Source organism: Harpegnathos saltator, unplaced genomic scaffold (genome assembly GCF_003227715.2).
Source record: "Harpegnathos saltator strain DR-91 unplaced genomic scaffold, Hsal_v8.6 scaffold219, whole genome shotgun sequence".
Taxonomy (NCBI): domain Eukaryota; kingdom Metazoa; phylum Arthropoda; class Insecta; order Hymenoptera; family Formicidae; genus Harpegnathos; species Harpegnathos saltator.
Genome location: NW_020230005.1, coordinates 1,521,455 through 1,546,211, shown reverse-complemented (window position 1 = coordinate 1,546,211; position 24,757 = coordinate 1,521,455). Strand labels below are relative to the sequence as shown.

The following is a 24,757-nucleotide window of genomic DNA, read 5'->3' as shown; positions in this document are numbered from 1 at the left end:
GCGTTACATCTCCCGTAAAACGCACTTGTCGGTTCGACAATACAAACTGCCCGTTAAACTGTTGCTGTTAAATTGCGGCGAGGTGCAATCGCGCAGCGGCGCAAGATCTCCGCCATCACTTGATGCGAGATATATATATCTCGATGCCAAACACTTACCTTCGCTTCCGAAATGCGCCGAGATAGTTTCTCGTTACGCTCGTAAAGGCGAGAGTTAGCGCCAATATCCGACGCGCCTCTCCAAGCTACGAAGGACGTCGTGTTTCACGAACGAAGTTAACTTTCGCGCTCGGGCCCATCTACAAAACGCTTCATGTCGGACGATACACTCGGTACACGCGACGACGAATCGTCAACACTCGTCGCGATCGAGTTGGAGTTTCGCGCGCGAGAAAAATAATCGCGCAACACGTGCCGCGCGAAGCGTTACGCGCATATTTTTCACGATCTACGACGATAGACAGAAACATAATTTCCCTCTCGGTTTTCGTAGCTCAGTTTTATCGCTTTTTATTATATGTAATGAATGAAATATCGATCCTGCAGAGAGAGAGAGAGAGAGAGAGAGAGAGAGACAAAATTTATATGCCACTTTGGGTTAAGAAAAAAAAATGGAGACTCACTTTTTACCTTCCGAAGGGCTAAGGGGTCGATGTCACATTTATCATGTAAAAGGTCGCATTGAAAAAGAAAACCGCAAAACGGATCGTGTCGCTATTCTTTATGATTCGTGGAAAAATTGCTTGTAACTCTCTCCGTGTAGAGGCCGTTTCATATATTAAAACCGCCATGATCCGCTTTCACACGTGTAACTGTGAAGTATGTCGAGCCAAACGAAATTTACCTATGCCCGTAGTTGATGGAATTACACTTGTGGCTGCACAGACTAATTGACTTATCGCAAGCGGTTGTCGTTAGATTGGGCAGTCTTCATCAATCTTCATCTGGCATCGATAGCATCGTGCCACTTTACGTAATAAAGGACTGAGAATTACGCACACGCATAAGTTTAGATAATGGATAGACGTTTATTGGTTACACAGTGTATCCATAAGTTGTAAATTATGCGATGATTTTTTAGGACAGCAAGATAATGACCATGTATGATTTCATGCGACTGGATGCAGGTTATTATAACGAATAAATTCATTGATCAAATTAAGGGGTCTCGCATCCTGCATGCCACGGCCAGTCGCAGACACGAAGTTCAGAATTAAAGTGCAGTCCTTTGGGACACTTCATCGGGATTGCTTCGCCATTGCTGCAGGCAAAGTAGTCTTCGCAGTAGTACGGATTTGGCCGAAGAACCACGTCTTTTCCGTCCGGGAATGGACAGTCAATGTCCGCTTTGGTATAAGAGCAAATCATAGCCAGGCACAGAAAGGTGACAAAAAGTATGGCTGAAATATGCAAAGAGATTCGAAAATCAATAGTAATAGTAGACGAGTATTAACTTTGAGATCTACTTCAAACATTGGTACTACTAGATATTTTACAAGAATTTTAACATTATACACACACACACACACACACACACACACACATATATATTCACACGCACACAAGATACATAAAGGGGGAATACCACTGTGACGGGCCCAAAATAGGCCCATTTTCACGAATTTTTTTTCGCTACTTAGTGAATTACTTAAGGATTGAGGAAAGAGTATATTATTAAGGACACTTTGAAGTAGTTTTATACAAATTTTTATTAAAAAATAATAAAAATTAACAAAGATATATACAACAGATGATCCATAAAAAATTCTTCTCCCAACGGTGAGATCGATATGTCTGGCATGGTTCATCCGAAAAAGAACTCAAATATTTTCTTAATCTGCATAAATGTAGTTTTCGTTAAGCGCAGCCGTTCTTTTTTATTTTGAAAATTACTATTTTGAATGAAGAAAAAATGTTGGAAAAATCGAGGTTCTTATTTAACATGCCTCTATTTTGAGCAAAATTAATTAAAAGAAAAAAAAAAACGGCTACGCTTAACGAAAACTACATTTATGCAGATTAAGAAAATACTTGAGTTTCTTTTTTCAGATGAACCATGCCAGAGATATCGATCCCACCGTTGAAAGAAGAATTTCTTACGGACCGACACTCTGTTGTATATATCTTTGTCAATTTTTATTATTTTTTAATAAAAATTTGTATAAAACTACTTCAAAGTGTCCTCAATAATATATTCTTCCCTCAATCCTTAAATAATTCATTAAGCAGTGAAAACAAATTCGTGAAAAAGGGCCTTTTTTGTGCCTGTCATAGTAGTGTTCCCCCTTAAACTGTATCTACGAACAGATCTCAAAAGTAGACGCTTTGAAACCAAAATGCCGTTCGAGGGCCTCGCTCGAGCAACAGGCTTACCTTTCATCTTGCTGTGTGAAAAATCACGCTGTCCTACCCCACCTTTACGTTATATGACCCACACCAAACTGTGGCTCTCTGCTGCTTAGGGTTCCTTTATATACCCAATCGTTCTTATCAGCGTACATTTAATTCCGTCTTCTTTCGAGCGATTCATATCATTATTAATCATACACATGATCGTGTCGGCGATAAACTTGCGATTCGTGGAACGTTTAAAGTATACAGATCCGCGCGATGATCGCGACTTAGATAGCCGCTTAGCCTGACTCACAGCCGCGTCGCGTCTCGTCGCGGATACTGCCCGGTCGGATTGTTAAAAAGACGTGGGTCGTGGTAAGCGAGTAAATGAGAAAAGAAGGGATTTATGAAGAGTGGAACGAAATGAACGAAATATAGGGTGAGCGCGAGAGAGTCGGGGTGAGTGAGGGAAAGCGAGAGAGGAGAAGGATGCTGGCTGACACTCGGACAATGCCGGCGTGGTGCTGTCGCGTTCGGTTCCTGGTTATGGCGGGTGCACAATGCCTATTGTCGGCCAACCTACCATACAAACGTGTGTGCTGACGCTTCCATACAACGGCTAGCTCTACCTCCACCTCTGTCTCGTCCGTTCGTTCTCTCTCTCTCTCTCTCTCTCTCTCTCTCTCTCTCTCTCTCTCTCTCTCTCTCTCTCTCTCTTTATCGTCCGTGCTTTCGTTTCTGTCGAAGGCAAACACAGAATCTTTCTCCCTTCTTCGTCGGCAACACCGTCGTTTTTCGTAAACTCGCGGCTTTCGGCAAGGCCAATAAGATACCACGCGTGAATGAGATTCATTTTTTTTTCCTCAAATGATACCGCACAAACGGCGCGAAATGAGTTCAAGAGAGACGCGGCGAAAAGACACGGAGGTTGGAAAATCGCATTTCGAAACGCGTCGTGGTTATCGAGATTCCCACAATATCGTGGCAAAGTTGCGTAAGACCTGACGGGCGTTTCATTGTTGCAAATTGTGATCTAAATGCTAGAGAATGCTGAAGAAATTCGTCTGTTATTGTCTTGTCGTTGTTGAGAAGCTTGTGGACTAAGAATACATTTCGCGAAAAAAAAAAACCAAAAAAAGAGATGTCTTGATTATATTTTGAAATACACCTTCATCGCTCTGTGCGCAATTATATTTTTGCACGGCTAAATCTGTGCAGGTGCAAATAAGAAATCGAGAGCTAAAATTGGCTGTGCGTTCACAATTTCGTAATGATATTGTTATCTCAAGACGTAATAACAATTCATCATTATTCGACACCGGCTATCGCGCATTATCGGCATCTCTATTACAACGTATAGTACTTACTCCGCGTCAATTGTATCTGCAAATAATGATTTCTATCTGACACACCGACAACGTATCGATCGACATCGTAAAATCATTTTAATACAGCTTTCTGATCTCGTTGCGTATGATACAATGTCTCACGACTATCGTAACATTAAAATGTTGCTTGAAAGCAATATACTCATTTATTAAAAAAAGCATAAATTATACGGGCTACTTGTTTGATCAAAGCGGAACGTAATTAAAGTAAATGTGTATACATTTAATTTATATCTATAAATTTTTGTTTGTTGTATCTCGATATCTTAACGCACATACACACGCGTACGTTATACTTTGTATGCTTTTTCGTATAATATTGAATATCTGCGAGTTTAATAAGCGAATGATCTCTCGATAAAATTGAGAGGGAAGAAATTGAATTGCGCGCATATAGAATTGTCAGAAAAAAGAAAACAGAATAAAATTCTGAAAGAAAGAAAGTAGCGAAAATAAATCCATAACTCTTTCCATAATACACACTTAAAAGTTCAATATAATTACAGTTCATTGTCCGTGGAAACAGGGAATTTCTGATCGCGGTGAATCGCATCGACGAAGTAACAAGGTATTCGAGGAACGAAGAGAAAAACGAACTCTTTCGCAGAATATTACAAGTAAAGGGAAAGAGACGAAGCCGTACTGCCACTTTATCAAGATGTCCATAATTTGAATTCAATCGTTTGCAAATCACGATCTCCTTCGCGTCTTATTCTCGATTGTTCGGGACTGCGCGGAAATTGGGTTCACTTTAGGAAATGAGACATTCCGATCGCGGCACGGAGGAGTAACTGTTTGAAAATGGTTGAACGTTTACGAGCGAAAAATCGTCGTTTTCTCAAAACGTGCGAAAATTCCGAGCGCTCTCGAAATCTGGCAGCGATGCCGATCTCTCACGAGCGCGAGATTCGTTATTATTTGCCATCGCGTCATCGCGAAACTACGCTTTCTACATTCAATATGAAGCACCAAACACGTATAAATTTGCGCCGCACAATCTTTCGAGTGATTGCAAAATTACTGATATAAAAAACCGTACACGGTTGCCAGACACGAGATACGAAAACATTAATAAACACCATATTGAGCTAAAACGTTAGCGTTAATATTTCCATTCTCCGTCATTCGGCCGGGCAGGCGGGAGAAGAGAGAGAGAATCGGATCTTCCGCACTCACCATATTGGCATACACGCCGCCTGCATTTTACGGCCATATTCAGCGATTTTGCATATCGAGGCCAAGCGTGTGTATGTGCGTACATTATAGGGTAGGGAAAAAAGAGGCGAGGGAGAGAAAAAGAGAGGGAGGCAGAGAGAGAGAGAGAGAGAGAGAGAGAGAGAGAGAGAGGCGAACCCATCGTCGTCCTTTCTTCTCTAGCGCGAACGGAACTGCTGCAAGCCCATTCACCTTTTCCACACCGATTCACATATATACGGCAATCGCAGACCTTCTTGAGAGCTCAATTTATCGCGGAACGGCCTCCACCGCCGCCATCGCCGCCGCCGCCGCCGCCGTCGTCGCTGCTGCCGCCGCCGCCGCCGCCGCTGCCGCCGCCGCCGCCGCCGCCGCCGCCGCCGCCGCCGCCGTCGCCGCCGTCGTCGCACCGGTACAAAGCGTGCCGGTGTGCGGGACGTACACCCTCCTTCGGAACAAATTGTCATAATTGAATAACCAAAGAGATAAGCGAGCTCCGCTTTGACCGTGAGCGCGCGCTCACGTAACTTTGGCAACGGCCTCATACGGGTCGATCCATTTAACCCTGAAGTGCCTCGAGTCCACTTGGTGCTCGATTCTAAACTCCCCTCTCGTTTCATGCCTACACGCATTCGTTTTCACGATTGGACCGGTTAAAATCGATCCGCGCGTTAAATCCCGCGCTTCATTCGTTTTGACCTCCTGGCGAAGGAAATTTATTCGCGAGCTCTCGAGAGTGATTGCGCGAAAATTACTCACGACTGTGCGAGACGTTCCGCGAGTGTCGCGCGTGCTCTGTCACGTTGCGGATTCCACGAGTGTGTCAAGTTGGAAGAAATTATTTTGCTACACCGTTGAATTCACAATCGTGAGAACGGGATGTAAATGTTGATGGACTCTCTGATAGCGTCGAGGAACTGGTCTAACGACATCTCATATCAGTCATGGGGTGCAGAACGATGCTTAAAATGAATCTAGACTGTTACGGCACCTGAATAGCGTTCTCACAGGGATGAGACGGTCGTGAGTTTGCGCGCGATTCGTCCTGACGAACCTGGAAGGAAAGACGGTAGAAAAGAAATACTTGATGAAGCTGATGGAAAAGGTTGATACGAAATAAACGAGATCGAGCGGAAGCGGAGGATGCGGATATCGGGGATAGCTTTAACGGTCTTTTGTTTAGCTGACTCCGCCGTTCGCCGGCATGCCGGTAATTGCCACAATGCGGGGTGAAAAGCCAGAAAAAGTACGACGCGGTAGGAAATCGGAGAAAAAGGCTAATCGAATGACAATCGATCGCTAATCTAACTCTTGAGACGCGACAGCGAGCGAATTGCGTTACCCGGTGGAATGCTCGCGCTCTCCTCCGAAAGTATTCTTAATACTTGACCTCATCGGGAAAATAATACACGTACGCAAAAGAGCTTCCGCCTCATCGTCGTGTGTTGGCCGCTTTTTCCGCTTTTCCGCGGAGATTGGTTTCTTCCGATCGTCAGCGATCGCTAACCGATTAAAATCGACTAACGAGGCCCACGAGACGCGCAGGTATCGGCATTCGCATTAGACAACCAGTTAGAGACTTGTTGCTGTGATTTACCATCACGGTGCAGGCAAATTGGGGAGCAGTCGGGAATATGTCATAGATTTGTGTCTATGAGAAGTGGCATTGCAGGCGCAATTGCTTCGGGCGCGAGGGCTAGGGGCATGGGACGTAACATGTGGTCACGCAATGCGATTTCGACCGCGCTCATTACGGATACATTAGATCCGTATTCCGTTTCGTCCTTCTTTCGCCCCGCCCAAGGCTGGACTTGTCAGATTCGTTTCGCACAGCGGCTGTCCGGAGGAATCTCGTTTCCTGCCCGACATTTCGACGAGCGGTCGAAACGACGGAACGCTGAAATTTTTCAATCGCGTCTCCCAAGACGCCGCCGAGCGATTTCTGTTTTGGAAGGTCAAAGACAGGCGGTGATAAAGACAGAGGAGATTGATTCAGCGACGCGGAATCCCTCCGTGGTCATCTGATATTTACGAAGAAGCGCGAGTTACGAAGACCGCCGCATCCAGAGTGAGCATCTCGGAGCGTACTTTGTATTACAGCCGGAGCGTAATAAAACGTTTGCAATTTAAATTGGAGAGAAATACGATTAAAGATGTAGTTTATCTAATAATATGCGCCGCATTACAGGCAACAATGGTAATGCCGAAATTAACACAACGTTCTGCCGCGGCGAGACCTGAAGGTTCATAATTCCAATTTCTCGATAAAAAAGTACGGAAGTAACTCCGCGTATAAATGCTGCGAAATATGCGACGGTATAAATTTGCGATAAAGTCGTGACTGAAGTTTCCATATAATTCCTAGTTTGTGCACTTTATTCCGGCATTTTGCTGCACTCGCGTATTTTACGATCGCAATTTACGACTATATAGCACGCACTACATGTCGATACGAGTCATATATCGTGTTTCCCGGCCGCTATCTGCAGCGGGCTAAACATTAAGAGAAGAATTAACGTAACAATGGATACTTTAAGCAGTCTATAGCCGCGATCGAGTTTTTATTGAATAATTAAAAACGTCACCGGCAGAGCTCTCCGCTCTTACGATCTCAAGTGAGGGAGGTCCCTCTTGAAATTTGCATAGCTGCTTTAACGATAGCAGCTTGCTTGAAATATGGCGTTTTATTATTGTCGAGGTACTTCACCCGGTTAAACATGGAGAACGGACGGAAGGTGAGCGAAAGAGAGCGTCAAAAGCCATAAGAAGATAATTTTATTTAGCAATGCTATGTGTGTAACTTTAATCCAACAAAAAGTGAAATTGTCACGATGTTATTACGTTATATCGATTAAAATTTCTTTCACGGATTGGCTTCATTTGTCGCCTATTCGTTTATTCTTTACCGGTGCGTGTTGGAAAATAATATAAATCGTGTGTGCAATTTTAATGTCAAGTTTTATCACTTGTGTCGTGAATCGAGACACACCTTTTTGTCAACTTTGCGCGTAAAATTTTATTCAAGTGACCAAACAATTGACTCTTTATTTATTTAAATTTTGATTACTTCTTATTAAGAATATATATATATGTATTTTCCAATAAAACGTGTGCTTCGTCATTAGCCAAGAACATTTTCAAAGATATGCAATGCCACGTTGCTCTCACGCACGGCATATGAGGCAGCGAGGCGCTGGGGTTTTATTCAGTTCCATATCTTGCAAAAATTATTATGCAGAAATGGACGAAGTAAATTTGAGAACGCCAGTAGCTGCCAATATGCGAGATATTGGCTGACCAAGGAAGATACTACTGTCAGTACTGGTGCTGCTGGTGCAGCCGATATAAAATAGGGTTCTTGATAAAGCGACAGACGGTCGACGTAACGTTTATCGCACGTGTTCCACATGTCTACACTGCGATTTCAAAAGAATAGCGCCTCATCTGCGTCATATCTTTGCGCGTGTAAAAGGGCTCGGTAAATGCCACTATACACGCGTTCCTCCGAAAAAAAGAAGAAGAGAAAAAAGAAAAGAAAAGAAAAGAAAAGAAAAGAAAAGGAGCGATTCGTACCGCTGTGTATTCATGCTGCGTCGCTAACGAGTAATACCCCGTGTATTTGTCTCATCGGCACGTCGGTGTCTCGATTCAGCCTTACTTACCAATTATACAGATTAGTAACGTAACGATAATTAATCACGACAATCGGCAAATGCATTAGGGCGCGCGGTATCCTCAAAGCGGCGCGCATTGAAGATTCCGGCGGTGTCCGCGGCATTCGTTCGTCGCATAAATATACCAAATCGCGCAAGTCGCGCAAGTAAATGCAATTACGCGAATAATAATTTCTTTGTTGTCGCGGGGGGAAAATTAGCCTCGTAAGAGGCGACACGCGGTCGCGTCCCCCCAACCCCGCCCCGCGCCGCGGCGCGCGCTTAATGTCGGGAGCGTCCGCGTATTTCTTCCTACGTCACAATGAGTTTCTTTCGGCTTTAAGCGTTGAATATTAAGGACGTTTCACCGAGAGCGGCAACTCGCCCTGGTATTTACCCGACTTTCAAGGCCAGTTTGCGAATTACTCTCGCGCCTTGCCCTTCTCGGTCACCTAGCAAATTTCCGCGCCGTCCCCGCTAATCATCACCGTGCGCTCCGACCAAGTTTCAAAGAGAAATGAACTATTCATTGCGGCCGACCCTTACGACTCTCGCGGCTCCCTACATCCCTTACTTCCTTATTCTCCTTTTCGCATTACTAAAAGCGATCTCCCTTCTTCCCTCTCGCTCTCTCGATTCCGAAGTTAGCGCGCTCCGCTGTTCTCACTTACTCTTTCGATGGCCGATTACATAATCCGCCCTCTGTCCCCCTTATCCTTTGGGATATGCACAGAGAGAGAACAGACGCGCGGTATACACGATTGTGTTGTCCTTATTACTACGTCCTTCCGTGACGCTAAATAATTCCATTTAATTACCCGCTCTTTGCTCCACATACCAGACGCTGAATGGACGCGCGGTATTATTTATCGCGTCTTTTATGTCAGCTCGTCTCCGACATTGTCTGCGACTTTAATATTTCATCTTTGTCGCGTCTCTCTTTCAGACCTCTCTTTTTCCCTGTAAAATACGCCGTATAAAACATTCCTGTGCTATAAAGTCATTTATCATGACGCACGATAACGTTCAATTGAGACGGATTAATATCCGGGGTATCAATAAAGATACTTCTACTAGTAAAAATTACGCTAGTACCTTATCATCTGACTAATGCCAATCCGACGTAATACTTTAAGATAATCATATTGTCAATATTTGTCGCATGACGCATCTCTTTCATCCGGTATTGATGGATTCTCTCCTTTTTAGAATCGTTTACGATCAAGAAGAATTAATAAACTCGTAAACACGTGGAGTGTTTTATTCTTTTCAATTGCAATTAAATGTTGGCTTTCCAACAACATCCGCTAATCTTTTTCCTCGTACATCGGATTTCAGACGCATTTGAGAGATATTGGAAACGGTTGGTACACGATGCGAATTAAGAAGCTGATGAAACTCTCGATGATAATTTAATATATTTGTTCGAAATGTTGCATACGTTACGCGGAGCTTTGAGTTTAATAATGTATTATCTACCACGCCGAAATTGATTCAGTAATTACGGCATACTGCATAACGAAGAGAGCAATTATTTTATATTTTGCGCGATTAATGATGATCTCTACGAGAAAATTGACGTCGCGCGTATCACGCGCGTGTATATTCCGGCAAAATAATCGAGGATAAATATCAGGGGAGTTAATTTCGTTAATACGGATAGTTACAGCAGAAATATCTCACCTCGCCTACGAGGCAGACTGCGACAGACAAATACAAGATCCTTCGATGCTCATCAACGAGACGGGGAGACATGCTAAGATATTCAAATGTGGGATGTATCGTATTAATCTGCAACGAGCTACGGAATTGAGTTATAAACGCAAACTTGATTGCATCGCCGCCTTCACATATCCACCAAACGTAGGAGATAAATGCTGAAATCCGTTTTGTGCGAAATTTATCCCATCAACTAAAATATCAAATCGAGATTATGACGACACTGTTTTATGTTTCTATATATCACCTCTAGATGTATGAACGCACGATACGAAAGTATTATGCGCTCAAAAATACCTACCATTACATCTGCGATTATATCGAGACACTCTAGAAACATCCAGTTGCAACATCGCGGATCTTAAAAATGCAAATTTCGCGAGATAAAAAGTCGCAAAGCGAGATTGATAAAAATTGCCTGGCGCAACACGAAAAATTTCGCCAAATTCAATTTGCGCAAACGCCGAGTGCAGTAGATTGGTTTTAGCATAACTAGGAGGAATGTCCCAAAGTTCTCGCTAATTCCTGATGCTCTCTCGGGCAGCGCTAATCGTTCGGAGAGTAAAACGGATCGCGGGAATCGTCGAAGACTCATCGGACGATTCACGCTACGCGTCGATCCTCATTATGGCGTCGCGAAACCGTCACGGCGCACCTACAAACCGGGTCTGAACACCTGAGGAAGGCTCATCGAGTTTCTCCATTTGCATCGTGCATGACCTATTTCCATAACATTATCTTAATACCAGCATAAGCGCTCCCGGCTTGTACGGCGCGGAAACGACATCGTCGTCGCTGTTGCGATCAGCTCTGCTCCTCGTGTACGGAAATTACAGGCGAATATGGCACTCTTGCAATAATAATATGCGATATGTAATATGTTTGTTATTAACAAAGGAGTTATTGTTAGTCGTAAAGTACACAAGAAGACTCCGCTTCCTTGCGCATATCGTCCATCGATCACTTTCGCGTTTAAAGTATGACGTCACGAAGAAGAGGAGGAGGAAGAACAAATCAGGTAAATGGCGCGATGTAACAAATTGCTGATAAACGCGCGCGCACGGGAATATCGTTTATAAATAATAATTTTGACGAGCGCATAAATTATTTAAAATGATGACGGCGAGACGATTAAGTACTCTTCGTTGAAGGCGGAAATTTTACCTATCGTCATCGTCTCCGTCACGACCCCGCAGAAACTAAGTGGCACGTCGCAGCGTATTTTCTGGACGGCCCGCTACGAGGAACAATGAAATGAGCAAATAACTAGATTCTCACGCGCAACGGAACAATAATGGCACCAGGGGAAATTTTTCACGGACCCGTGGGCAAAATAATTTGGCAACAGATGCGTCGCGTCGCGTTTTCCGAGCCACCCGACCAAGAATAACGGAGCAGGAGTGGAGCGGAAAAGGGTGGAAGGACGGCATAGGCGGGGGTGCTTCGTGCACCAGGAATGCCACATCGAGGTGACACATTTTCGGGGTCGGCAATTGCGGCCTTCTTGTTACCGCGAAAAAAGCGCGCGCGCGCGCGCTCACACACATACACACAAGGTGACACTGGAATGGTGGTTGAAAAAATATATACTCCTCGAAGAAACAATCTTATTCTATTTGTCGCTGGCCGCAGTGTCGCTCGAAAATTTAAAGCCTCAAATTACCGTCGCACGATATAAATAGCGAATTACACAGATCGATAAAGAACTTGGCAACACCCTGAACGTATTGTGAGAAATACTTCATAATTACGATCAAACCTTACTGATCGAGATTAAGGTTGAAATGAAATCGAGGATCTTGCGCGCGGAAGTTATTTTATTATTAAGTTACGTATACACATACCTGACCTACTTACATAATGGGAAAATAACGCTTCTCTCGTCTCGGTGAAGCTGTGCTTGACTTTCATAACGCGCGACAGTCATAGCTCTCTAAGACTGAAGAAGACAGCGAATAGCTCGGAGAGAGGTAGGAGGGGACAACAGAATTGTTTCTCGCGCTACAGCTCGTCATGCGAGATGAAGGTGGCGATAGCGCTCGATTCAATACATTTGCCACGACAAGAGTCAAGCGCAATTTGCCGCCTCGCCCCTTCGTCGCGCCCCTTCGACAAGGAATGGAATCGTTTTGCGCGTGAGTCATTTGTCCCGAAAGTAGTGTAAGCGCAAAGTCCGGAACATGCAACATGTCGCGAGTTCTCATCCATCCGTAGATAACCGACGACTCCATTGCGCTGGTTAAAAACTGAGCCGTCATCGCTCGCGAGCGCGCTCGTTTGTTAAGTACATAAACAATCGTTAATTAATTCGCCAACTTAATTAAACGCACGTAATGCATAAGTGATGAACGTAGTTAGGCTGTCGATATGTAGCAACGCGTAAACTCCAATGGATCAGGAGCGCTGTACCAACTCGTAAGATATCGATCACCGCGGAATTCTAACAATGCGGCTGGCATTTCGATAATAAAGCCCGCAGGCGCGGCGTGTGCCGAAACACTCGTTAGTAATTACATAACTGTTCATTCCAATCAGGCTGATGCTAATATGTGCTTATGTGAGCAACGGCGCACGTATAAAACATACGTGCGCGCCTCCTACGAAGGTCACGAAATAACGCGAGATAACGTTACGCATCGCGTCGCAAAACTCGACGCTCAGGCGGAATAGTTTACTTTCATAGTCATCCTTCGGCATCGGCGGACTCGCGGCTAGAAACGGCGCGACCCTCGAAAGATCGAAGGGTGACACGTCGTGAGGATGTGAAAGACCACAGGCGAAGAAGTGGAAAGGAGCCAAGGAGGGCGATGGGGGGTGGGGGAAGCAGGGGCACAACTTAGAAATAACAAGGCCGAATGACAAGAAAACAGAGAAGAAGTTAAGAACGGGGCGGTCCGGGTTTTGTTAGAAGAGGGAAATACCTCGTGTGGCGCGGAAGCGGCGCGCACGAGGAGGAAGAGGAGGAAAAGGAAGAGGAGGACAGGAAAGGGGGAGCGGAATCGTTCTGACGAGAGCGCGGGGAGGGGGGAGACGAGGCAGGGTGTAAAGATAAGAGCGTTACGTGAGCGACTCATTAAGGGATGCAAATTAACCGGTGCCAACGACGTTGCCGTCGCTCCCTCGAAACTTCGGGCCTGAGCGCGCCCTACTAGACGAACCGGCGGTGCTACCTGCGCTAGTCGCAGTTTGCCAGAACGTACAACGTGCTTCGAGAAGCCCCCTCTCGTTCGAGCGTCTTTCATGCATAGCACCCATCATCCGAGCTCTCGCGAGCTCGGTAGCATCTTCGCGAGCGGAAGCGGAACAGCGCGGCGCGGCGCGGCGCGACGACGGCAGCGGCAGAAGTGGTACAAGGAAAGCGCCGTGCCGCGGCGAAGAAGCCGCGGCACAGATTTATCTGAGCGCGAAGGGGTAGAAGAGAGAGAGAGAGAGAGAGAGAGAGAGAGAGACCCGCCGAATGGTTGTTGCCTCCGCACGTTTTATCGTGCGCCACGCTGCGCGCGGCTGCGGCGTCCTCGTCTTACGACGGACGACTCTCAGCGGTGCTCTGTTTCACGACGCAGCGGCAGCGGGTAACAGAACGCATTATTCAGCGGCCCGCAGTGAAGGCTATCGCGGCTATTTACCATGTTATGTATAAGTGACACTTACGGATCTCCCTTGCTCTCTCTTCCTCCTTCCTCTTTTACCTTCTTACGAATGGAATGGAAAACTGAATGTACATCGCGGGTGAGCCATGCGAATAATAATAATAATAATCACGCGGAGAATCAGGAGGGGCTCGTGGAGTGGGAATTAACGAGCGGCAGGAGATACAGACAGTGTCCCGGGCGGACAGTGACGTGAGCGCGAGAGGTCTAAGCGACGCCCGCACGGACAGACGGGAATTGATCGCGACGTTTTTCAGGATGTTCATTCGTGCGCGTGATATAATGCCGAATCGTAATGAACGTTGCAATTAATCGACCGGCGATAAGGGAGAAAAAAAACTGGTTTTAAAGCGCCCGAGAACTGCTGCCGCAATTTCCTGGCTTACCAACCATATAAAGTTGGTTAGACACTGAAGATATAAAGAACAGAGAAAAGTGGCGTCGTGTCGTCGTCGTCGTCACCGTGCAATTTGCCGCTCGTAACTTGATGAATCCGTAATCAACGCGTGTAAGTAGTCTGCGTGTGCGGAGCTCGGTGAAAAATTCAAGGAAGCGTGCAGTCTTGAAGTAAAGAACCGAGCACTTGCCTCGGTGTTAGTTTTCCCTTCTTCTTGTTTCCCCGAGGCGACTAAATCTCCCGTTTAAATCATTCAGCTTAGTCTTCACGCGTTTATTTCTTTATTAACACGTATATTTTCCACACGCGATGTGCGGATTCGAAACGCGTAGATCAGGTGCGCAAATAATTTTTTGAATTATAGTTTTAATGTTTTATCGCTGTTTCGACCGTTCGAATCTTTCCGCGGTGCTTTTTATGGCCCAAGACAATTCCGAGAGTTCGAAAGGCTCCCTTATAAATGACTGTCCGGCTGCCCTATGATTTATAACAGCTTTTAGCTTGCACGGTCGCAAAAAATTACGCCCGAGCAGAAATATATCCGCGGACGGAGGCAAACTTTTCACGAGAGACACGAGAGAGAGAGAGAGAGAGAGAGAGAGAGAGAGAGAGAGAGAGAGACCGACCTACCGCTGCAAAAGAGAATACTAAATTGAAAGATTTTAACATTAGGGGCAGACACTCAAGCTGCAAATGCCGAGCCGCGAGGATCTATCCGGTGTCATCGGTTGCATAAATTTTATACAAACCGCGCGTGCGTATCGGACAAGATAGATTCTAATTGTCGCGCGCAAATGAAATGATTACGGCTACGATAAAGCGCGCATTTGCGAAATTACAATAATGCATATTATGTATTGTACAAAGTGCTTACGCAAATAACGCAGTTATTGCGGTTGTTATATATGTTATAATTACATTTCTACCGTCGTCATCATCATCATCATCATCATCATCGTCATTATTATCATGAGTTATTAATGATCGTTCGGCTCGTCATAATGCGCGGTAATTTATTCGCACCGATGAGCCCCCGTTCGATAGCCGTCGTGTTCGGGACGAAGTCTTACGTGAACGGCAACGCGCGTCACCCGATCGCGCGATTACACATACGAGTGAATTGGCCCTCGCGAGGGAACGCGATTGATTAAAAAGAAATGCATTGTTACCATGCACGTTACATGTTAGCACACACATGCAGGACGAATTGGAAGGGAAGAGGAAGGGGGGGGAGGGGAATGTTCAACGAGGGCTGCCGCCAGACGTTTCAAGGGAGTATTAGTGACCACTCTCGAGATCACTCGAGGGCCTACCCTACGAATTTCCGGTTCGAGCTACTCGGTTGATTCTCCCAGTTGCCACCTCTCGTCGTTAATTCATCCCCGGTAGATTGACTAAAGATACGAGGGATTCGTCAACTAATGCGCGCTTTCGACTGTGTAAAGGGAGGCTAATTTACGTACACTTAGGGGCTCGCATTGTCTACCCGTTGTCCACTGGCCCACGATAAACGTGACATCTCCTCGGTGTGTGGGTATTGTACCGTTGAGGAAACACGTATACTCTCCAAAAGTTGGTTCGCGCGGATATCGAAGTTCGAATTAGCTTAAATTACCGCTCGCCTTAAATCTCGCGGGAACGGCGATAGTCGAATAACGCGAATCCGTTCCCCGCACTGAATCTGTAAACACCTGCTCCACCGTCCCCCTTCATTCTCGGGAATTATTTATCTTTGAGAGAGTGGGGCAGAATTTCGCATCTCTCTTTCTCCCTCCCTCCCTCTCTCTCTCTCTCTCTCTCTCTCTCTCTCTCTCTCTCTCTCTCTCTCTCTCTCTCTCTCTCTCTCTCTCTCCCTCGTCGCTCTCCGGGAAACGTTAATAATACGATTAGCGGATAGTTGACCGTCTACTTTTAATATATTTTCGAAGTTCGCGCGTCGCGGAGAGTTTGGAAAAAGTTGGGCCGAATAGGCCGTTAAGTGGTACAGATGTCCCCAAGTTTCCAGAGACAAGCGCTATTGGATCGTCAACGCGGCATCGGGGTGGAGGCGCGCTAGGGGGATCGCTCGTCTGGTAAAGAACGCTGATGGAAAATGACATTATCTTTTGGTATAAGTCGGCCGCGCCGAGTCATCGGGACGATGGAACAGGGAGGTGGGGGGGGGGCGGCGGAGAGGGGGACGATTCATAATTGCTTAAGTTAAGGAATGCGCACCGCGCTCGGACGTAGCGCGGTGAAAGCGGGGGCGGGCGGGGTGAAGAAGGAACGAATGGAAGAGGCACGAGGGTAGAGCGGAACGAGCGGGTGAGCGAGGGGAACGCCGAGGGTAAGTTCAGGACCGTGGGATGGCTATGAATTTAAATTTCTCTAATTAGGACGCGCGGGAGACGCGGTGACGCTGTTGGTAGCTTTCTCTTCGGATCCCTCACTTCCCTCTCTATCTCTGTTCCTTCTCTTTCGTCCGTCTCCTATCCGCTTATTCTCTCTCCTTCGTCGAGTCCCTTATTCTCTTTACTCTCTCTCTCTCTCTCTCTCTCTCTCTCTGTCCCCCGCTCCCTCGCACGCGCGCGAGTCCCTATCTTCGTCGTTCCCCGAGTCCCTTCGTCTCGCACCCTCCCGCCCTCCCTGCCTCCCGGTGTCTCGCCATAATACCGTACTAGCCGCAAAACCCCCGCGCTGAAGTAACTCAAGTAAGAGGTGGCTCGCATTCGCCGTAGTTGACACCACCTGACTCAGATTTGTTGCTTCTCACGTTCTAACCGAAATTTATTTGAAGCCCGCTAGCGCGAGTTAATTAACGTCTCTCCCGGGGTAGAGAGAGAGTTGGTCGGACCGCGCGCCGCGTCGGAGCGACTCGACGCGGCGCGGCGCGGCGCGGCGCGGAGAGGCGCGGAGGGGCGCGGAGGCGGAAATCGCGAGAGCGCGTACAAAAGCGAAGCAATCGAACACGCCCGCGGTGTGTCGTGTGAGTAATTGAATGGCTAGTGGTATAACTCAGCGCGTGAGCGGCCGATGCCTGAATCGAGATTGCTCGTACAGTTCCGTCGGAGCAACGGCTTCTCTTTTATCTTTCATGCCCCGCTTCGATCTATCGCTTTCCCGACAACAAGAAAAGAAGAGAGGAGGGGAGAAAAAAAAACAATGCGCGTCTCGCTCGTACGTTTGTTTGTATACGCGGGTAATTGAATATTTCTCAGCGTTAGCGTCACATGATTCCGCGCGTGTTTCTTCAACGAAGACGCGCCACTTCACATCGGTCGGAGTGACGCAAACAACCGTCGCTAAACCGGTTCGCTCGCGCGAAAAGAGAGCGGAGAAAAATTTCCGGATAATTTCGATAGCTGCGCGCGCAGAATCCTCATCTTCTGTTATCCCCGTCTGGGTGAGTGACCTGAGCGGCACTAAGGAATTTCCAGGCAGTTTCAGCTACCATTAGCGAGAAAGGAACTAAGCCGACGATTTAAAAAAAAAAAAAAGTTTCCGCGGTGCATACATTAGTCCGCGCGCGAGAGTGTGCCCGTTCGCGTCGGTGTGTAATCTTAATTCTTTCTTTGTTATCTCCTTCCACTAATTCACGACGATGGCGAAGAGGGGGGAACGGCGGACGCGAAAGGAAGAAAAAAAGAGGAGGAGGGAGTAAAGTTAAAGCCGCAGTCGCAGCCAACATTTTTCGTCGCCTTTGTCTCGAAAGATTAAAGGCTTAAAATGTTCACGCGCGCGCGCGCGCGAGCGTGCTGTATATTTTATCGTTCGACCAGACGCCGCGTTGTAATATTTGCCGATCGTGCGGACTGTTGGATCGCGAAAATTCATTCGCGATCGGATGTTGCTGGCGGCACGAGGGAAACAAGGTTAGACGACACAATGGAAATCTGATAAAATAATTACCTGGCGATACGCAGAAAATGACCCGCGTAACGCGATATAAACCGATTCGCGATTATCGTCGGATAAATAAACCTGTAATCTGTAGGACGTCCAAATTAACCGAAATGCAAATCGAAGCGCGCCGTCGATTTCGTATTCAATTAAAAGCAAACTACAGTCGAATTCGTAAAAATGTGATAATTAAAAATATTGATTATCGGAGGGAGCGAAAACGACGGCGCGATTGAGCAGGGTGGTCTCGTACATCTGTTCATTAGGTAATGAACTTATTAAATCAGAGAAGCGGCGCGGTGTGGCAGCAAATTTTACCTATATCTGCGCCCACCCTTCGCTCGTTATTCGTTTAATTATCTGGAAACACTGCAAAGGTTAATTGTAATTGGAAATAATAACAAGTTGAATACCATTTTTTTTTTGCTCTTTCCTTTTTTTTCCGGCAAATGCAATTACGCATCGACCGAGAACTCTGACGTGCGGCAGCTGAAGTGAAAAAAAGGAAAAGAAGAGAGAGAGAGAGAGAGAGAGAGAGAGAGAGAGAAAATGTCTGGTAGTTGTCCTATCAACGTGATTAATCGTTATTTGCACGGGGGAACTGGAATCTGTAAAATGCACGCAACCCATCATGTAACCTATCGTATAATATAAACATCCGCGTCGGCTAATAAATGATGGTCGCATAAATGTATATCCGACGTAAGCAGCTTGCCGTCCTTCTGCGAATAACATCGCGCGCTGGATTATCAATTCGCCGCTGCGGTATTTTAATTACGTGTTTCCACGTGGTGACAATTTTCAAATGAAATGGACCGATTCCTCGATTATCTTAGCGATTATCTCGCGGTGAAATTAATTAAACGCTTACGCTTATAAAATATGGCGAACCGCCAAAATTGAAATTTCGCATAATCACATACACGCGCTAATCACACGCGCGCACGCACATAAGCACATACACAGAACATCGCGCTAATTAATGTCTTTAACTCCAATTGAAATTTAAATGTTAATCGATCGTGTGTGTGCGTGTGTGTGTGAAAAATCGAACGCGATAACGCGAAATAACTAGCGTACCTGTTGATAAATCTAGGGCGAATAATGAACGTTATTAACTTGTTCGGTTGCTCGATCGACGTCGTGTCGGTTTACGGAAGAAGCGACGGCTCATCGATTATTTCGCAAGACGTTTGTTAATTGTTTTGCTGTAATGGCACGCCTCAGCCGGATTGTATCTCTTTTTCGCGCGAGCTTTTCAAAATTCAACCGGCGATTCACACCGAACAGCGGCGCGCGCGAGTCCTCGAATCTCTAACCCGCATAACCGAGAATTAACGTGGAGGAACGTTCGCGGTACAGGTTTACCTTGCTACAGTTTAATCCCGCGTTCCAGGTCGCGTCCGGGATGAAGCGGCGGTGGTGTTGGTGCACGCGGCGACGCCGAGGAGTGACGTAAAATTTAAGAACCACCCGCATTAAAATCACTGCCTCTGCCAGTATTTCAGCGGATCTCTCCTCGTCGCACCTTCGCGTGCGCTCCTTTTCTCGTCTATGCGCGTTCTCTCCAGTTTGCGCACAGGGTGAGAGAACATCGGAGAAAGCAACCGAGAGAGAGAGAGAGAGAGAGAGAGAGAGAGAGAGAGAGAGCGAGAGAGAGAGAGAGAGAGCGAGAGAGGAGGGGAGGAGGGAGAGGGAACGGAGCGGTAGTATATAAAGGGTTCGCAAAGTGACTCGAATTGCCGCACAGTCGACTTTACGAGACGGGGTATTGCTAATATCAGAGCATAAGGGCCACCCCGCCCTCTCCCTTTCGACCCGGCTGCCACCTTCCTCTCGAGCCCTTTACCGCCCGCAGAAGCTGGCGGCGCGACGGGTTCTGCCGAGACTCCTTAACCATTCGACCCTCCGCGACATTTTTAGTGGCCATCAAAAACCGACGCCGGCTTAATTATTAGGGCAGGAGCGCAGGAACCGGGCGCCCCTGCCTTCTCGCCGTCATCTCACGACCGCTACTTCTGCCATTTCGCCGTGCCGTTCGTTCATTCGTTCGTTCATTCGTTCGTTCGTTCGTTCGTTCGTTCGCCGGCTTCGTTCTCGATGGTCCTCCGAGACTCAACTACGTGAACGGCTTAGAGAATCTTTCCCGCTCTGAAGGGCCTTGAGAAGTTTATAGGAAGTAAGGAAAGTGGTATACACCGAGAGCGCGCACTTTCAGTTGTCGGTGTTTTCTATGTTCCGCCGAGGAATGTCCAATTGATAGTTTAGCTGTAGCGAACCCATCGAGTCCGCTTTCTCGATGGTCATTTTCAATTACATGTCCGAGAAATTTTGCAATTTTTTCTTCCTTCTTCTTTACGAAGAACGTGACTTTTCCTCTTTGTTTCCATCGAGAAGCGACCAGACAACATCACATCATGAGAGCGTGAGGGGAATGATGCGTATGTAAATATCAAATTAGAGAACAATGGCGCAATAATATGTTGCTTGTTTTTTTCTTTTTTTTTTTGTGACCACACTTGGCAATCTCTCGAGTCGGTCCGAAGCGCGAGCAAACGTTTCTCCGCGTCGGGTTTCATTCTATATGCGCGCGAAGGAGAAATCACGTTGCATGATTAATTAACGGATGCTAATATAGAAACCTCACACTTAACGAGGGCGTTAGTGTGTAATTTACTGATGAACGAGTGTGACTGATTAAGCGAGCATTCCCGCTCTCGCTCTGTTAGGAGGAGGCAGTGCAAACGAACAAGCAATTCTAGCGGAATGATCCCCCTTTAATTGCACATCGCGAGATCAGCCATTAGCGCGTGATGCTTTTCCTCTTTCCCTCTCGCCGGATTCGCACAAAGCTTTTCTACCACTCGAAATCGTCTCGAGCCTGGTTGCTTCCGTATCATCATCCCGGCCTTGGCGCGAATTATAGAGGGGATCAACGTCACGCGGAGTGTAAAACGTTGCGGCGACGCCCTCCGGGGACCCTCCATCCAGCGGACAGTCAACAAAAGAAATTCCGCATAAAGGTGTAAAAGCTAACCCGTCCGTAGCAATTCTGCCCAGACCGAACTGCTTTAACAACGGGGCGCAAGTCGGCTGACGCGCGAAAAATGTACGTACTTTGAAACGGGAGATGTAACATCAATACGTTTGCAACCGCGCGCTGTAAATATTCGGCGGACAGACAGTGTACACACCAGCGCTCTTCCGTGTCCGTGGAAATGAATTTCAGCGACAATCATCGATGAGCCGCGCATCGTTGAAATCGCGCAAAAGTGCAACAATCACCTCCTGATGAGCGCAAATGTCAAAAGGACAAACCATCGGAAATAATGAATGGCTCTTAACGCGCGCTATACGCTATGCACCAGCAGGGGGCATAAAGCCTGCGAACGATTCAGGAACGGGTGACGCGCGCGCGTATACGTGCGCGCACAACGGCGGGAACAAACGACCGAGCATACCGAAATGAAAGATCGTTTTCCAGCTGCTAAGGCTAACACGGCCATCAGCGAAATTACGAGGAGCCTCGGCTGCCTGCGAGCGGCGGGTTACGACGACGGAAATTTTATCAGCCATTTCGAATACGCGTTCTCTCGCACCGGACGCGACAGGAGCGTTGAGGGATCCCTCCTCGTGAAGAGCGGCCCGACTGCCGGCTTCGGCCGGGTAAGAGGCTGAAAAACGCCGGCGCAAACTTGCGCGCGCGCGCGCGCGCGCGCACCCTTCGCGTGCGTGCATATTGCGGGGAAAATAGCTTAGTTTCGCCGTGGGACCGAAATTAGATTTCGTTCGGGAAGACGTTCCAAATGTTCGCTCTCTAACCTCCCTTTCCTTTATCTGTTCCCTCGCCACCTCCTCTCCTCCTCTTCCTCGAGGCACCCACCGGCCGCCTACACCACCCTCATTCTTACGCCTCTCCCCCCTCCTTCTCTTTCTCTCTCTTCGTTTTCTGGACTGCCGCGCGCGCGTTCCTCCCCCGGCGGGGTTTCCTCCTCGTTCCTTCTCCTTCTTCCCGTGCCGAGATTCCGGTTTCCCCGGAGACGCTCGACGACGTCGCGTCGCTTCTCCACGTTCCGCGGTACTATGCATATTTCACCGATTTTTATGGAATTCCTCGTAGACTTCTTCTTCCACCCGCCGCCGCCACCGTCGCCCCCGCGCCCCTCTTTTTGCTCTCCCTCTATTTCGATTACGAGCGTGCTCTATTTTTTCTTCCGCTCCGCTCGCTCTTTCCCTTCACCGCTCGCGCTCGCGTTCTCCGCTTCCCGTTTCTATTCTCTTATTGTCTGCTTCGCACCCACCTTGCCTGTGCAGTCTTCCTTAGCTACGATGCAGCGTGTGTCTTCTTCCAGCATCCATGCCGCGGTTTCGTCCGAGAGATTGCGAGGTCGGATTGCAGAGACGTGCAGATTTTCTTGTTATTCCTTTCAACCGTTCGGCCGTTCAACATTAACGCACGCCCGTCTTTTGTCCGGGAACATTTTCTCGCATCTATAAATTCTATAAGTCCGATCTTGTAACCGAAGCGTGTAAGAGCCGGAAGAGTCCTCGGATAAAAATTTAATTTCAGTCTTATATAATCGCTCGTTTCTCATTTCTATTCTGATCGACGACTCAGGAGGATGTCGCGAAGTTAAATGTTACTTGCTCGAAACTTATTTGTCGTAATAACGGTTTATCTCACGCGTTAGAGCGATTACACGGAGGTTTAATGTTTCGCGAAAGGACGATTACGTGCTTCAGCTTAGCGAAGAACTTCGACATTTACCCATCGACTCGTGCGTGGGTGTGTAAATGATCGTTGACTTTCGAGCAATGCCGCATGAAGTACGTAATCACGTACTCATCCTTCTTCGCTGTCTCGCGCACGCTGTCCGGTTGATACATCGATAAATTAATTATACGGACGAAATCGCGCGTCGCTAATCCGGAGCGAGCCTAATTAGGAGTCGCGCATATTAGGATCGCGTACGCGGTATGGTGAGAAAAGGTGTCACTCGTCATATCCGCAAATACTCGTAATATTTCGCAATCGTGAGCGATCGCGGACATTCGATGCACGTAGACGGCGCGATCGGACGGTCGAGAGACAATCGCTGAGAAAAGATTGATGGACGAAAGTACAAAGCGCGCCAAGTCCATTGTCACGTGCGCGTGTCTTGATTCAGCCAGGCTCTCACAGACGATCCCTCGATTATCTCGATCATCGGTGAGACTTTTTCTTTCGCGATAGATCGCGCTCCGCGACTTGGTTCCCCGGTAAAAGTAACGCGCGCTCATCATAATACCGATCTGCAAGTAGAATCAGCTTCGCGAGCGTCTGAAAACAAAGTATCTCATTTGATCTTTTAATCAACATTGTAGGTCGTGCACAGATCGCTTATCGCGCCAAGACTCCGGCGAGAAATACGTATGTTAATATCGCCAATCGGAGCGGTATGAAATCGGGATTTAATACGAGATCGTCGTGGACACACGCTCGTAAATGTCGAGAACTTTTGCCTCTTTCATTCCATAAAGCAGGTTATCTCAGGCATTTTCTCCCGTTATACTTTCCTTTTCCTACACGAAAGAAATTTCTTTCGGCAAGGTCAAGCCGCTTCCACGAGATCGTCGAAATTCTTTCGATATACATCGTCTGTCACCTTTCTCCGCTCGCTATGAATCTGCCGCGCTCTCCTTCGACGAGATATGGGTCATATGAGACTGTAAGTGCAATATAAATAAGAACAGTCGCGTTTCGCCTGGGCTTTATATATGTGCCCGCCGGTTCCGCTCTCCCCAGTGAAATTAAGCACCGCTATAGGTCTTGGTGGCTCGAAAGAAACGAGAATTCGTACGACGACGTTGCCGAGACAGATTGAGAATTGGATTGATATAGCGATTGCAGAACACAATGTCATACGACAATGTCTGTTAACTGTTAAATTTCTTCCGCACCCGCACGGATCGCGCTCGGATCAATTTGGAATAATTTTTCCCTCGCCGAAACTTTCAAAGCGCCAATCGAAGTTTCAGAGTTCAATCAAAAGTTTCAAAGCATCGATGTTCTTGGAATTATAAGCTATTGAAAATGTAGAAACTTTTAGGATTTAAATCTTTGCGATGGAAAGGGCCGACGGCGCCTTATTTGATGTTTAGAGAGTAGCGGTATAAAATATTCAAAAATGAAACACGCGCGCGCGCGCGCGCGCGGAACAAAGTTAGACGAAGGAAGAAAAGTCTAGGAATCGAGACTCAAAGTTGATCAGACAGTGAATGAAGGATTCGAAACCCGAGGTATGAATGAAGCAAGGATCACTTAAACAATGACGCAACGGTATCGGTCGCATTACCGTATTCGTGAAACGTATTCTCGCGTGCGCACAAAAAATGTACCGTGCTGGAGACCCACTTTATCGCGATGGCGGGCGGTGCGGAAGAAAAAAGCATAACGAGTGAGAAAGACCTTAATCAGGAGGCTGTAATTACACATTACGTTACCGTTTGAAATCGCGACCGCGCGCACGCGGAGTGCCGCGAGACCGCGAAGGATAAACGAGCG

General features: G+C 47.1%; 2 protein-coding genes across 2 annotated transcripts in view; both read right to left on the bottom strand.

Moving 5' to 3' along the window:
- LOC105192550 (nucleolysin TIAR-like) overlaps nucleotides 1-24,757 on the bottom strand; it is a 99,345-nt gene that overhangs the window by 27,121 nt on the left and 47,467 nt on the right. The gene's annotated exons all lie outside the window — the stretch shown is intronic.
- Nucleotides 1,080-2,560, bottom strand: LOC105192539 (peritrophin-1). The gene is made up of 2 exons (XM_011156739.2): nucleotides 2,373-2,560; nucleotides 1,080-1,399 (listed from the first exon to the last, which is right to left on the bottom strand). The coding sequence occupies exons 1-2, from the start codon at nucleotides 2,377-2,379 to the stop codon at nucleotides 1,158-1,160; spliced, it is 249 nt and encodes an 82-aa protein (XP_011155041.1). The 5' UTR covers nucleotides 2,380-2,560; the 3' UTR covers nucleotides 1,080-1,157.